The 14,920-nt window shown below is 40.1% G+C and overlaps 1 protein-coding gene and 1 pseudogene across 2 annotated transcripts in view; one reads left to right on the top strand and one right to left on the bottom strand.

Annotated features, from left to right (window-relative positions):
• MRPL22 (mitochondrial ribosomal protein L22) overlaps positions 1–14,920 on the top strand; it is a 44,166-nt gene that overhangs the window by 16,196 nt on the left and 13,050 nt on the right. For both annotated transcript variants that reach the window (XM_047774618.1, XM_047774572.1), the window contains exon 3: positions 11,950–12,085. In XM_047774618.1, the coding sequence (XP_047630574.1) occupies positions 11,950–12,085 (136 nt within the window). The remainder of the gene's footprint in view (positions 1–11,949; positions 12,086–14,920) is intronic.
• On the bottom strand, positions 1,103–2,206 carry LOC125124599 (spermine synthase-like; annotated as a pseudogene).

Raw genomic sequence — 14,920 nt, forward strand, 5'->3', positions numbered from 1 at the left:
GCCGGCAAGAACAAACTACGAAGGCAAATGGGGTGAATGGTTGTCTGAGAGAAGGGATCAGGTTCACACTGAGGTGCTTAGTGCTCCACAGTGAGGTGACATTTGAGCTGGGACTTCGAATAGGACAAGTGTTTCATTCAGGAGATAATGAAGAGAAAACAACATTAGCAGAAGTGTAAAGATAAGAAAGTGTGTGGCTTGTTCAGGGAACAGTGAATGTTGGTGTGCCTAGACCTTCAGGTAAATAAGCCAAGACAGCCAGGTTGGGGTTAGATTATGAAAAGCCTTCTCTTGTCTTGTTGAGGAGTTTGGATTCTATAGTCTGAGCAATAGGGAAGCACCAAGGTTCACTGTGTTCTTTGGATATATTCAGATGTGTACCAAAGTGGACAACATGCTGAACCCTCACGAACCTGTCACCGACCTCCAGCAGTTATTAGCTCATGGCCTGTCTAGCTTTCTTTTTTTATATTTAGCCCATGCTCTTGCCCATCATATTTTGAAGCAAATCCCAGGTAGTATATTATTTTATCCATAAATATTTCACTATATATCTCATTAAAAATTATCAACTGTCTAGTTAATGTTCAAATTTTCAGTGATTAATTAACTTTTTATATACATTATTTTTATTTATTTATTTATTTTGAATTTCTCATTTGTAATTTTCCTTGAAACATTGCTATTCATTTTTTAAAGTCTTTCTTTATAAGCACCAGATTTTAGCATTGATGTCAATTTGGGGTGGAAAGAAACTCCCTAAAGAACATCCCTCCAGAAGACAACAATGATGTTCATTCCTCCAAACAACCAAATTCAAAGTCTACCAAAACAAGAACAAAAAAACCCTACACAGGAAAAAAAAAAAATCACTTTCTAGGGGTTCAGTGCATTTAGCAGCAGCCTTCACTGTGCTGTCTAATTATCCTTCAGCTGACTTTCAAAAAAAATAACACCCTAGCTCATCAAAATATACATTTTTCCATTTGTTTTTTGTATGAAAAAATAATTAAAAGATGAAAACTTGAAGGAATTCAGTCAGTTGCCTGACTCGTTTCGCTATCATGTACGGAATATGAAGGTCAGGAAGGCTCTTTGCAGCACACGTGATTAGGGGAAACTGATTTTCAAGGTTTAGCTTTCTTCCAAACAGTGTAAAATACCCACAGTTCCAAATATGAAGGGACACAGATGATCTTCAAGAATTCCACAGGACAATACAGGTGCCCCAGCTATAATAGAGTGACAGGGCTTCCGTCAAATTGACACAGTTCCCCTATGAAATATTTCCCATCCTGTTTCAATACTTTCATTGAGAGGTCAAGAATCAATGAGAAACTCCCATGTGGAATCTTCTTCTGGAGATGTGGAGATTAGAACAGCTGTCAAATCATTAATCACATAATCAAACTCTCTCCCTTCTTTGGCATAGTTCTTCACAACTGGAATACAGTCTAATATTAGAACCCGATAGCAGTCTCCTTTAAGATTGTCTAAGATCTTTTTTTCCTCAGGTATTTCTTACCTCTGTCAATCACCATTTGTCGCTCTCTACCATAGTAACCATCTTTGGTTTCATTTTGACTATTTACATAATATGCCCCCATTTCCACCTCCCAGAATCAGTACATCTTGGCCAGTGTAATCTTTGCCACTGCCCATGATGGCATGGATATACACCACATCACTTTCTGCCAAATTAACATCCTCAATGAGGATAAGAACATTTCCAAACTGTTTTGAGTGTAAAATCTTATCGGAGCTACAACTTCTGGCCTACACCACAGCCACAGCAACTCAGGATCCAACCACGTCTGCGGCCTATACCATAGTTCACAGCAATGCCATATCCTAACCCACTGAGCAAGGCCAGGGATTGAACCCGAGTCCTCATGGATACTACTTGGGTTCATTAACCACTGAGCCATGACAGGAACTCCTCTTTCTTCTACTTTGTTCAAAAGACTGTCAGCCTCTTTGCCTTGCACATTACTGTCGTAACTCTGAAGGTCCGGCAACACCAATCCATGTGGCTAAATTCTCACATTGGTGAAGGTGCTATTTTTGTTGATGTTGGTCACTAAATACCCACTGACTCTGTCATCCCCTGCTCTTGGAGAATGGACTAGAGGCCTTTCAGAATGGTCTTGCCATCAGCTTTGGCGCCAAGCGTGAAGTCGAGGGTGCTGTGCTGTGCTGCTGCCATAGTGAGGCGAGCCCCTGTGCCATGCCTAGGGAAGGTGGCCGGGGAGACTGGGGGACCACACAGCATGTCAGGCAGGGAGTGCCTATGTACATTCTTTTCAAATATTCTTTTCCATCATGGTCTATCCCAGGAGTTTGGATATAGTTCCTTATGCTACACAATAGGACTTTGCTGTCTATCTATTCTAAATGTAATAGCTTGTACCTACTAACCCCAAACTCCCGGTCCATCCCACTCTCTTCTCCCTCCTCCTTGGCATCAAGTCTGTTGTCTGTGTCTGTGAGTCTGGATAACTTTTCTGTTTTTAAAATTATAGTAGTAGTCTACATTTAAAGAAGTCCCTTTAACATTTCTTGTAAGGTCAGTTGAGTGGTGATGAACCCCTTTAGCTCTTGCTTATCTGGAAAACTCTTATTTCTCCTTCAATTCTGGATGATAACTTTGCCAAGTATTCTTAGTTGGAAGTTTTTTCTTTTAGCATTTTGAATATTTCATGCTGCTCCCTTCTGGCTTGCAAAATTTGTGCTGAAAAAAAATATGCCTGTAGTCTTATGGGGGTTTCCTTGTTTGTAACAGAGCCTTTTTGTTTGATGCTTTTAATCTTCTCTCATTGTCTTTAACTTTTTATATTTTAGTTATAATGTGTCTTGGTGTGGGTCTTTTTGGGTTCATCTTACTTGGAACTCTCTGGGCTTCTTGGATCTGGATGTCTTTTTCCTTCCCCAAGGTAGGGAAGTTTTCAGCCGTTATTTCTTCAAATAAGATTTCTGCCCTCTTTGTTTCTCCTTCTGGAAGCCCTAAAAGGTGAACTTTAGTCTGTTTGATATTGTCCCATAATCCTCTTTAAACTGTCCTCACGTCTTTCTGTTCTTTTTCTTTTTGCTGCTCTGACTAGGTGAGTTCTACTGCCTTTTCTTCAAGTTGACTGATTCTGTCTTCTTTCATTCTTTCTTGCTTCATCTTGTCTGCTCTTGAATGCCTCTAGTGTGTTTTTCATTTTGCTTATTATGTTCTTTAGCTCGTGATTTCTGCATGGTGTTTTCTTGTATCTTCCATCTCTTGAACAAAGTTTTCACTGTCTTCATCCATCTGTCTTCCTAGTTCAGTGAGCATCTTTATGATCATTACTTTGAACTTCTTATCAGGTGAATTACTTATCTTTGTTTCATTAATGTGTTTTTCCTAAGATTTTATCTTATTAACTCATTTGGAACATATTCCTCTGTTTCTTCATTTTCCTTGATTCTCTGTGTTGATTCTGTATAGTAGAAAAACCATCCACTTTTCTTAGTCTTGAAGGAGTGGCCTTGTGTTCTCAGATCCAAACAATCTGGAGGTGTCCCCTGGGCAGCAGTCTCAAGGCTCAGGATACACTGTTCATATGCATGTGTAAGCTCCTTTTTTGGGAGATATTGGTGGACTGGAGCAAGGCAGAGAGGGAGAGCCCCAAGATAGTGTCTACAGCCTCCATTCTTGTGAGCAGCTCCATAGGCCACCGAATGTGCCAGACTTGAAACCTGACACTTAGTCCAAAGCTCCAGGACAGGCACAGTGGCCTCTTTGATACAAACACCAGGGGGTGGGGGGCGGTATGTGCCTTAGTCCACTGTCTGCACAGTCTCCTGCCAAGAACCATCCCTCCCCAGTTACCACAGTCCCATGAGACCCCAGAACACAAGCCCTTCCAGCCACTAGGGACAGGTGATCAAAGGGCATCCTCTGGATGTTGGTTTCAGAAACTGCACCAGACACATGTAAAGCTGTCCTCTAGAGACACTGGTGCTTTGGAGCATGGCAGAGGGTGAGTGCAAAGATAGTGGCAATATTTTCTCCTCCTTTGGAAAGGATTACAGCAGCCTCTAGATAAGAATTGTTTAATTAGAAACCTGTCCCAGGCCACAGTCATGATGATTAGCTAATAGACCTCCTTCACAGAAAGACAGAGCTCAAAAGTCTTTTGCCTCTTGTTGTGCTCTAGGGTGGCAGCTCTTTAAAAACTCTTTCTCCAGTGGTTACAGTCCTATGGGACCCACAGGTGTAAGCCCCACTGGTCCTCAGAGCCAGATGATGTAGAAGTGTCCCTCAGCAGCAGTCACAAAAATCAGGGTACATGAGAGGGTTATGAGCTCCTTTCTGGGTGGTACCTATTATTATAGTGCCATGTGACCAAGAATGCAAGCTCCCCTGACCTCCAGAGCCAGGTAGTCAAGAGTTATTTTCTGGGTGACAGCTGCAAAAATTGGGATACAAGAGAGATGTAAAGGATCCCTTATGGGATATACCAGTGCTCTGGAGGAAGAGAGCAAAGATGATTTCCATGTTTCTCCATCCCCAGAGAATGTTCCAGTTGGCTTCTAGATACATATGTTAAATTAGATGCCTGCCCTCAGGCTGAGGTTTTAATATAAGCACATAAGCCCCCTTTAAATCTGGGCATGATCAGCTACCTCTGAACTGGACATTGGGGTGGGTGAGTATGAGCTCTTTAAGAGGTGTTTCTCTGATTGTCTCTGTCTCATGGGTCTCAGACCATGAGCTCCATTGATTTTCAAAATTAGATGTGCTGGGGGCTCAGCTCTCAAGTGTGTGTCTTCAAAGATTCAGTGCCAGAGTTCCTGACGTGGCTCAGCAGTAAGGAACCTGACTAGTGTCCATGAGGACATGGGTTCTGTCCCTGGCCTTGCTCAGTTGGTTAAGGATCTGGTGTTGCTGTGAGCTGTGGTGTAGGTTACAGATGTGGCTTGGATCCTGCATTGCTGTGGCTGTGGTGTAGGCTGGCAGCTGCAGCTCTGATTTGACCCCTAGCCTGTGAACTTACATATGCCATGAGTGTGGCCCTAAAAAGACTAAAACAAACAAACAAAAAATTGCAGTGCCCAATGTGAGGTTTGAAGTCTTTGTTTTTTGGGGAGAATCTGTGGGTTTTGAGTTCCCTGCCAGTCGTGGAGTTGGCATGCTGGGGATGGGGTTTGTGAGCCATCCTCTCCTACTCACTTTATTTTTTGTTTGTTCATATATATATTTATTATATATATTTTTTATTACTCAATGGATTTACTACATTTATAGTTGTACAATGATCATTGCAATCCAATTTTATAGGATTTCCATCCCACAACCCCAGCGCATCCCCCCACCCCCCAAACTGTCTCCTTTGGAAACCATAAGTTTTTCAAAGTCTATGAGTCAGTATCTGTTCTGCAAAGAAGTTCATTGTGTCCTTTTTTCAGATTCCACGTGTCACTGATACCATTTGATGTTGGTGTCTCATTGACTGACTTCACTTAGCATAATTTCTAGGTCCATCCATGTTGCTAAAAATGCTGGTATTTCGTTCATTTTAATGGCTTAGTAATATTCCATTGTGTATATGTACCACATCTTCTTGATCCACTCCTCTGTCGATGGATGTTTAGGTTGTTTCCATGTCTTGGCTATTGCAAATAGTGCTGCAGTGAACATGGGAGTTCATGTGTCTTTGTGAGTCATGGCTTTCTCTGGATAGATGCCCAGGAGTGGGATTGCTGGATCAAATGGTAGTTCTATGTTTAGTTTTCTGAGGGATCTCCATACTGCTTTCCACAGTGGTTGCACCAATTTACAATCCCACCAACAGTGTACTAGGGTTCCTTTTTCTCCACACCCTCTCCAGCACTTCTTGTTTGTAGACTTTTGGATGATGGCCATTCTGGCTGGTGTAAGGTGGTACCTCATGGTGGTTTTGATATGCATTTCTCTAATAATGAGTGATGTTGAACATCTTTTCATGTGTTTTTTGGCCATCCGTATGTCTTCTTTTGGAGAATTGTCTGTTCAGATCTTCTGCCCATTTTTTTGATGGGGTTGTTTGTTGTTTTGGTATTGAGTTATAAGAGGTGTTTATAAATTTTGGAGATGAATCCCTTGTCAGTCGCTTCATTTGCAAAGATTTTCTCCCATTCTGTGGGTTGTCTTTTCGTTTTGTTTAGGGTTTCCTTTGCTGTGCAGAAACTTCTTAAGTTTGATTAGGTCCCATTTGTTTATTTTTGTTTTTGTTGTCATTACTCTAAGAGGTGGATCTGAGAAGATGTTGCTGTCGTTTATGTCAGAGAGTGTTTGGCCTGTTTTCCTCTAAGAGTTTTATAGTGTCTGTTCTTATATGTAGGTCTTTAATCTATTTTGAGTTTATTTTTGTGTATGGTGTTAGGGAGTGTTCTAATTTCATTTTTTTTCCATGCGGCTGTCCGGTTTTCCCAGCACCACTTACTGAACAAGCTGTCCTTTCTCCATTGTATATTCTTGCCTCCTTTGTCATAGATTAGTTGGCTGTCCTACTCACTTTAATATAGTTTTCTTCTTGTTTGCCTGATATATCGTTGTCACTCAGTCAGCCTTTAGTTTTTTAAAAGAGGAAGTTGTTTCATATACAGCGGTAGACTCTGTGTGTCTGTGGAAGGAGGTGAATTTAGGACCTTCCTGTGTTGCCATCTTGAACTGAAACCTCTTCTCTGGTGTGCAGCAGGAGGCAGAGAGGAGCACTCCCAGCCTGAGCCCCAAGAAGAGGTGTCCTCTGACTGTTCTTCTCTCCTTGGAATCTGTTTCCACTCAGCCTCATAATGACCAGTAGCGCTCACTTCTTTAAGTTGAAAAGAAAGGGTGCTAGTCAGTAAAAAGAATACATATGAAAGAAGAAATCTCACTGGAAAAGTAAATATATAGTAAAGATTGTAGGTTAATGACTTACAAAACTAGTATGAAGGTTAAAAGATGAAAGAAATAAAAATAACTATGATTACGATAATTAGTCAAGTGGTACACAAGATGAAAAGATGTAAAAAGAACCCAACCTTGGAAAAAAAAAAGATGTAAAATGTGATATCAGAAACATAAAATGTAGCGAGCAGAGGAAAGATACTGAGTTTGAGTTAACAGCTTAAAACAGGGTGTTAATAAGGTGTTATGTGTAAGCCTTACGGTAACCACAACACAATAGCCTGTAGTAAATACACAAAAGATACAGAGCAAGGAATGTAAACATACCACTGAAGTCATCAAACCGGAATGAAGAGAGCAGGAGAAGAAGAAAGGAACAGAGAAGAACCCCAGAAACATCTAGAAACAATTAACAAAATGGCAGTAAGCACATACCTATCATTAATTACTTTAAATATAAATGGACTAAGTTCTCCAATAAAAATACATAGAGTGATTGAAGGGATTAAAAAAAACCAAGACTGCTCTGTATGCTGCCTACAAGAGACACTTTAGATGGAAGGACACACACAGGTGAAAGTGAAGGGATGGAAAAACATAGTTGGTGCAAATGGAAACCAAAAGAAAACTGGAGTAGCTATACTTATATCAGATAAAATAGACTTTTGGTGTTCTCTTTTGTGGCTCAGGAAGTTAAGGACCCAGTGTAGTCTTCATCAGGGTGAGGGTTCGATCCCTGGGCTCACTCAGTGGGTTAAGGATCTGGTGTTGCTGTAAGCTGCGGTATAGGTTGCAGATGCAGCTTGGATCCAGTCTTGCTGTGGCAGTGGCTTAGGCCTACAGTTGGAGCTCCAATTCGATCCCTGGCCTGGGAACTTCCATGTGCCACAGTGTGGCTGTAAAAAGAAAAAAAACAATGGACTTAAGGCAGAGACAATAATAAAGAGACAAGTGTGTTATATGATAAAGGAGTTAATAACACAACATGTTATGACATTTGTAAGTATTTATGCACCTAAGAAAGGAGCACCTAAATATATAAAACAAATATTAGCAGATCTAAAGGGAAAAATAGAGAGCAGTGCATAGTAGGGGACTTTAATAGCTTAATATCATCAATGGATAGATCATCCAGACAGAAATTCAATAGGGAAACTACAACCTTAAGCGATATGTAGGCCAGATGGGCTTAAAAGGGTTTTACAGAACACCCAATCCTAAAGCAACAATACATATTCCTCTCAAGTGTACATGGAACATTTTCCAAGATAGATGCTTCTGTTAGGCCACAAAACAAGGCTTAATAAATTTAAAAGGATTGAAATCATATCAAAGATCTTTTCTGACCACAGTGGTATGAAACTAAAAATTAATTACATGAAGAGAACTAGAAAATTCACGACATGTGGAGATCAAACAGTATGCTACTGAATAACCAATAGATGAAAGAAGAAATAAAAAAATTTATGGGATGCAGCAAAAGAAGTTCTAAGAAGGACATTGTTAGTGTTAAATGCCTACCTCAAGAAATACGAAAAGTCTAAAACAACCTACCTCTACACCTCAAGGAATTAGAAGAACATCCTGCTGTATATCACTGGGAACTATGTCTGGTCACTTGTGATGGAGCATGATAATGTGAGAAATAAGAATGTATACGTGTATGTGTGACTGGGTCACCTTGCTGTGCAGTAGAAAATTGACAGGACACTGTAAATCAGCTATAATGGAAAAAATAAAAATCATTATATATAAAAGAAATTAGAAGAACAAATGAAGCCCAGAGTTAGTAGAAAGGAAGGAACCGACAAAGATTAGAGTAGAAATAAATGAACAGGAAACTAAAGATAGAAAAGATAAATAAAACTAAGAGCTGATTCTTTGAAAAGATTAAGAAAAAAAAAAAAAGCAAAAAAAAGCTGACAAGCCTTTAGCTACACTCAACAAGCAAAAAGAAAGAGGACTCTAATAAATAAAATTAGAAATGGAAGAGAAGATGTGACAGTGACACCACAGAAATAGAAAGGATCGTGGAATTCCTGTTGTGGTCCGGCAGCTTGAGAACCCAGCCTAGTGTCTGTGAGAATGCAGGTTTGATCACTGGACTCGCTCAGTGGATTAAGGATCTGGTGTTGCTGCAAGCTGCAGTGTGGGTCACAGATGTGGCTCTGATCTGGCATTGCTGTGGATTTGGTGTAAGCCAGCAGCTGCAGCTACAGTTCAGCCTCTAGCCTAGGAACTTTCATATGCTGCAGGTGTGGCTGTTAAATTAACAAAAAAAAAGGAGTTCCCGTCAGTGGCTAGCAGTGGCTAACGAATCCGACCAGGAACCATGAGGTTGCGGTTTCGATCCCTGCCCTTGCTCAGTGGGTTAATGATCCATCGTTGCTGTGAGCTGTGGTGTAGGTCGCAGACGCGGCTTGGATCCCAAGTTGCTGTGGCTCTGGTGTAAGCTGGCAGCTACAGCTCTGATTGGACCCCCAGCCTGGGAACCTCCATATGCCGCGGGAGCAGCCCAAGAAATGGCAAAAAGACAAAAAAAAAAAAAAAAGAGTTCCTGTTGTTGTGGCTCAGCAGGTTAAGAACCTAACTAGTATCCATGAGGCTGAGGGTTTGATCCCTGGCCTCTCTAAGTAGGTTACAAATCCGGCGTTGCCATGAGCTGCAGTGTAGTTTGCAAACATGGCTCAGATACTGTGTTGCTGTGGCTGTGGTGTAGGCTGGCAGCTGCAGCTCTGACTGGACCCCTAACCTGGGAAATTCCATATGCCATGGGTGTGGCCCTAAAAAGACAAACAAATAAAAGGATAAGAGACTACTATGAATAATTATATGCCAACAAATTGGGCAAATTAGAAGAAATGGATAAATTCCTAGAAACATACAACTCACTAAGATTGAATCATGATGAAATCGGAATTTCTTTTTTTTTGTCTTTTCTAGGGCCACACCCACGGCATATGGAGGTTCCCAGGCTAGGGGTCTAATCAGAGCTGTAGCCACTGGCCTATGGCACAGCCATAGCAACTCGGAATCCGAGCTGCGTCTGCTACCTGTACCATGACTCACGGCAACGCCGGATCCTTAACCCATCTAGTGAGGCCAGGGACCGAACCCACAAGCTCATGGTTCCTAGTTGGATTTGTTAACCACTGAGCCATGACAGGAGCTCCTGAAATAGGAAATTTAAGCAGACGGATTATTAGATTGGAGATTAAATCAGTACTCAAAAGCCTTCCAAGAAATAAAAGTCCAGGACTAGATGGCTTCCCTGGTAAATTCTACCAAACATTCAAAGGAGAATTAAAACTAATTATTTTAAAGCTCTTTGAAAACTGGAAAGTACAGAGTTCTTCCAAGAACATTTTAAGAGGCCAGCATTATCCTGTCCGATTTTAACCGGACAAGGGTGCCACACCCAGAAAATTATAGCTCACTGTCCCTGATGAACATAGATGCAAAATCCTCATCACATTCTTAGCCAACTGAATTCAACAATACATTAAAAGGATCATACACCATCATCAAGTGGGATTTATTCCAAAAATTCAAGGATGGTTTAACATCTACAAACAAGTCAATGACCAGTCAGTGCAGTTCACTACATTAACAAAATAAAGGATAAAAATCATAAGATCATCTCTGTGGATTCAGGAAAAGCATTTGACAAAACTCAACATCCGTTTATGGTAAAAACTCTCAACAAAGCACATACTGAGTGCACATACTCAGCACAATGGAGGCCATATATGACAAGTCCATAGCTAACCTCACACTCAGTGGTGAAGAGCTGAAAACTTTCCCTCTAAGGTCAGGAACAAGAAGATGATGTGTATTCTTGCTATTTTTCTTCCACATAGTAGTCCAAGTTCTAGCTGCAGAAATTAGACAAGAAAAAGAGATAAAGGGTATCCAAACTGAAAAGGAAGAAGTAAAACTATTACTATTTACATGTAACTTGGTACAAGTAGGAAAACTAAAGACTCCAAAAATCTATTAAAAGTAGTAAATGAGGGAGTTCCTGTCATGGTGCAGCGGAAACGAATCTGACTGGTATCCATGAGGATGTGAGTTCCATCCCTGGCCTTGCTCAGTGGGTCAGGGATCTGGCGTAGCCATGAGCTGTGATGTGGGTCACAGATGCGGCTCGGATCCCACATTGCTGTGGCTGTGGTGTAGGCCAGCAACTGTAGCTCCGTTTCCACCCATAGCCTGAGAACTTCCATGTGCCATGGGTGCAGCCCCCCAAAAAAAGGTAGTTAATGAATTCAGTAAAGTTGGAGGGTGCAAAATCAATACACAGAACTTTATGGTATTTCTTTATACTGATAATGAACTAGCAGGAAGATGAACTAATAAAAACAATCTCTCATTTACTCTTGCATCAAAAAGAGTGAAATACAGAGTTCCTGTCATGTCTCAGAGGTTAACAAACCCGACTGGCCTCCATGAAGACACAGAGAAAGACAAATATTGTATGGTAGAACTTATATGTAGCATCTAAAAAATAAACTAGTGAATGTAACAAAAGAAGAAACAGACTCAGAGATATAGAGAATAAATGAGAGGTTACCAGTGGGGAAAGGGAAGGGGAGGACAGGCAAAATAGGGGCGGTAAAGAGGTACAGACTACTAGGTACAAAGTAAATAAGCTGCAAGGGTGTATCATACAACACACAGAATACAGCCAGTATTTTGTAATAACTGAATGGAACGTAACCTTTGAAAATTGTGAATCACCCGCTATAAACCTGAAACTTACTGTACATCAACTATACCTCAATATAAAAAATATGTGTGATAGGAAATTCTCTAAAAAAAATAAATATTTATTGGCCAATCAGGGCAAGAAGTCTTGGGTTAATATCTGTTTATTATTTGAATTATATAAGTTATTGAGTTTTCACTCATCTTAGCCATCAGTAAACTAGCTCTATGTGGTATTTTATGTAATAGTGGTTCTCTTAATGAATACGTCTAGAAAATTAAAGCTGATGTGGTTCGGAAGATAGATAAGTTCTGAAAAAGTCTGAGTGTCTGTTGTTTTGCAGGCTTCTTTCGTCTCACAGCATTTTACCCCAATCGCATATCCACACAAGTGCTTCCCTTGAAATATCTCGAAAATGGGAGAAGAAGAATAAAATTGTTTATCCTCCACAACTGCCCGGAGAACCTCGAAGACCAGCTGTAAGTTTGAGGGTAGAACTAATCTCTCGATGTTGATAAAGTGCTCTTACGCTTCTGTGGCCAGCAGTGATTTATTATTCCATGTTAAGAAAAGAAAATATGTATGGCAGCTTGCTTGATCCTTTAGTCAGTACAGAAAATGTTCTAGACATATATATACATACATTTTTTTTTTTTGCTTTTTTGGGCTGCACCTGCGGCACATGGAGATTCCCAGGCTAGGGGTGGAATCGGAGCTACAGCTGCCGGCCTACACCACAGCCACAGCAACACCAGGTCTGAGCCACCTCTTCGACCTACACCACAGTTGATGGTAACACCGGATCCATAACCCACTGAGCAACGCCAGGGATTGAACCTGCGTCCTCATGGATCTAGTCAGGTTCATTAACCTCTAAGCCACGAAAGGAACTCCTAGATTTATCTTTTTGATAGTTAAAAAATTGTCTTTGTTTTACATATTTATTTGCCATGACTTAACCTCCTGAATAGGGACCTTAACTCTAAAACTAAACTAATAACATGAGACAATTTCGACTGTTTTTTGACTTCACAAGGCTTGATAATGGAGCATGAGGAGTTGGGCTTAAACCATTGGCCAGTATTTGTTATCTATTCAACTTTACAAAGAGTGATAACCTTATTACTTAATAAAAAAATAACAATACATCATGGTGAGTCTTCTAGAATCCTTGGAGCCTGGGTGCCCTGCACTGGCCAATATTTAAATCATAAATAAGATTTTTCAGTGTTTTGTTTTTGAATATAGACAAACTGGCTTTGAGGTTTGAGGTTTTTCCTTTTTTTTTTTTTGGTAATTCACAAACCCTTGAACCTATGGTTTGAATGTAATCACTGGATTTTTTCCAGAGATATCGTATTCTTTCTAGAGTTTTATCTGATCTTTAGCTGCTTAGAATCCTTTCCCAAACTGCTAGAGATTGCTCAAGTCTGAAATAGAAGACTAATTTCTAGATTAATGTGAACTAATTGTGGGATTCATACACATATATTAAAAAGTTTAAGTAATAATAGCATAAAAAAGATGGGAACATTTGAATCCTTAAGAAAATAAACCTTGGGAGTTCTCTTGTGAAGCAGGGCTTCAGGGCCTGGTGTTTTTACTGCAATGGCTTGGGATCCTTGGCCCAGGACTTCCCAATGTCATGGCCCAAAAAAAACAAACAACAAAAAAACTGTGATAAGTACTTTAGAAATACACTTACTATTGATAGAACTATTTTAATTATAACATTTTTAAAAGGTCTTTGGGATTTAAGGCTACTGAATGCAATTCAGTAGTAATTTAATTTGCGTAGTTTTTATATGAACCTGACAGCATGTATTTTGTTAAAATTCATTTGCTGTCTAGATATTAGTCTGAATTAATAGTTTTATTTTTTCTTATTTAGGGGAGCTAATTTATTGATCGAAGGAGTTCCCCCTGTGGCAACAGTGAGTTAAGAATCCAACTGCAGCAGCTCAGGTCGCTGCAGAGGTGTGGGTTCAATCCCCAGCCTGCCTCAGTGGGTTAAAGGATCTGGTGTTGTCACACCTGCAGTGTAGCTTATACTGGCCTGGGAACTTCCATGTGCCATGGGTATGGCCATTAAAAAAAAAAAAAAAAAAAAAAAGACCTCCCCTTGATTGGGAATGAAGAAGGAAAAAAAGTTGCTAATAGTTTAAACAGATAACTTTTTCCCCCTTGTTTTTTTAGGGCCACGCCTGTGGCATAGGAAAGTTCCCAGGATAGGGAACTATGCCATATCCACAGCGACCTACACCACAGCTTATGGCAACACCAGATCCTCAACCCACTGAGCGAGGCCAGGGATTGGACCTGCGTCCTCGTGGATGCTAGTCGGGTTCATTACCAGTGAGCCATGACAGAAACTCCAAAACAAATAGCTTTAAAAAAAAATCGCATTGGAATATTGTAGACTTACAGTGTTGTGTTAGTTTCAGGTGTATAGCAAAATGAATCAGTTATACATATACAATCTGTTCCTTTTCAGATTCTCTTCCCATATGGGTTATTACATAGTGTTGAGTAAATTTCCCTGTGCTATAAGTAGGTCCTTGTTACTTCACTATTTTATATATAGTTTATGACCTTTTTTTTTTTTTTTTTTTGTCTTTTGAGGGCCACACCTACGGCATATGGAGCTTCCCAGGCTAAGAGTCTAATTGGAGCTGTAGCCACCGGCCTACACCACAGCCACAGCAACGCCAGATCTGAGCTGCGTCTGCGACCTACACCACAGCTCATGGCAACACCGGATCTTTAACCCATTGAGTGAGGCCAGGGATCGAACCTGCAACCTCATGGTTCCTAATCAGATTCATTTCTGCTGAGCCACAATGGGAACTCTTAAATGACCATTTCTATGAGAGACATATTTTTAATTTGTGGATTAATTGACATACTGATAATAAGTCAGGCTTATGCGTCATTAATGTGGATCCTGTAAGACTCTAGAACCTTCTTTAGCTGACATTTTTTGTTGTTTGCGTTGTTCTGTGCATTTAAAAATAAATTAACTTCTTTGAAAGTTACTACTTTAGAAGTTTCATAATTTAGGCTTACTTCATTTGAATAATTATTTTGCACATTATATTCTAATATAACTTTGCCTAATTTTACTGTGTAGGTTAATTAACAGCAGTGATATTTAACCGGGCCTTCTGACCTCCAATTTTGTCACTTTATCTTTTTGCCATAATAGATTTATTTACTGAGACTTTGTCCAGTTTATCATTAGAGAGTCCCCTTAGGTGTTGCACCTGTCTCAAGTAAATGTTGAGCTTTATAATTTAATTTAATTTTATTTTATT

This window comes from Phacochoerus africanus, chromosome 1, assembly GCF_016906955.1.
Source record: "Phacochoerus africanus isolate WHEZ1 chromosome 1, ROS_Pafr_v1, whole genome shotgun sequence".
In the NCBI taxonomy this organism is placed as follows: Eukaryota; Metazoa; Chordata; class Mammalia; order Artiodactyla; family Suidae; genus Phacochoerus; species Phacochoerus africanus.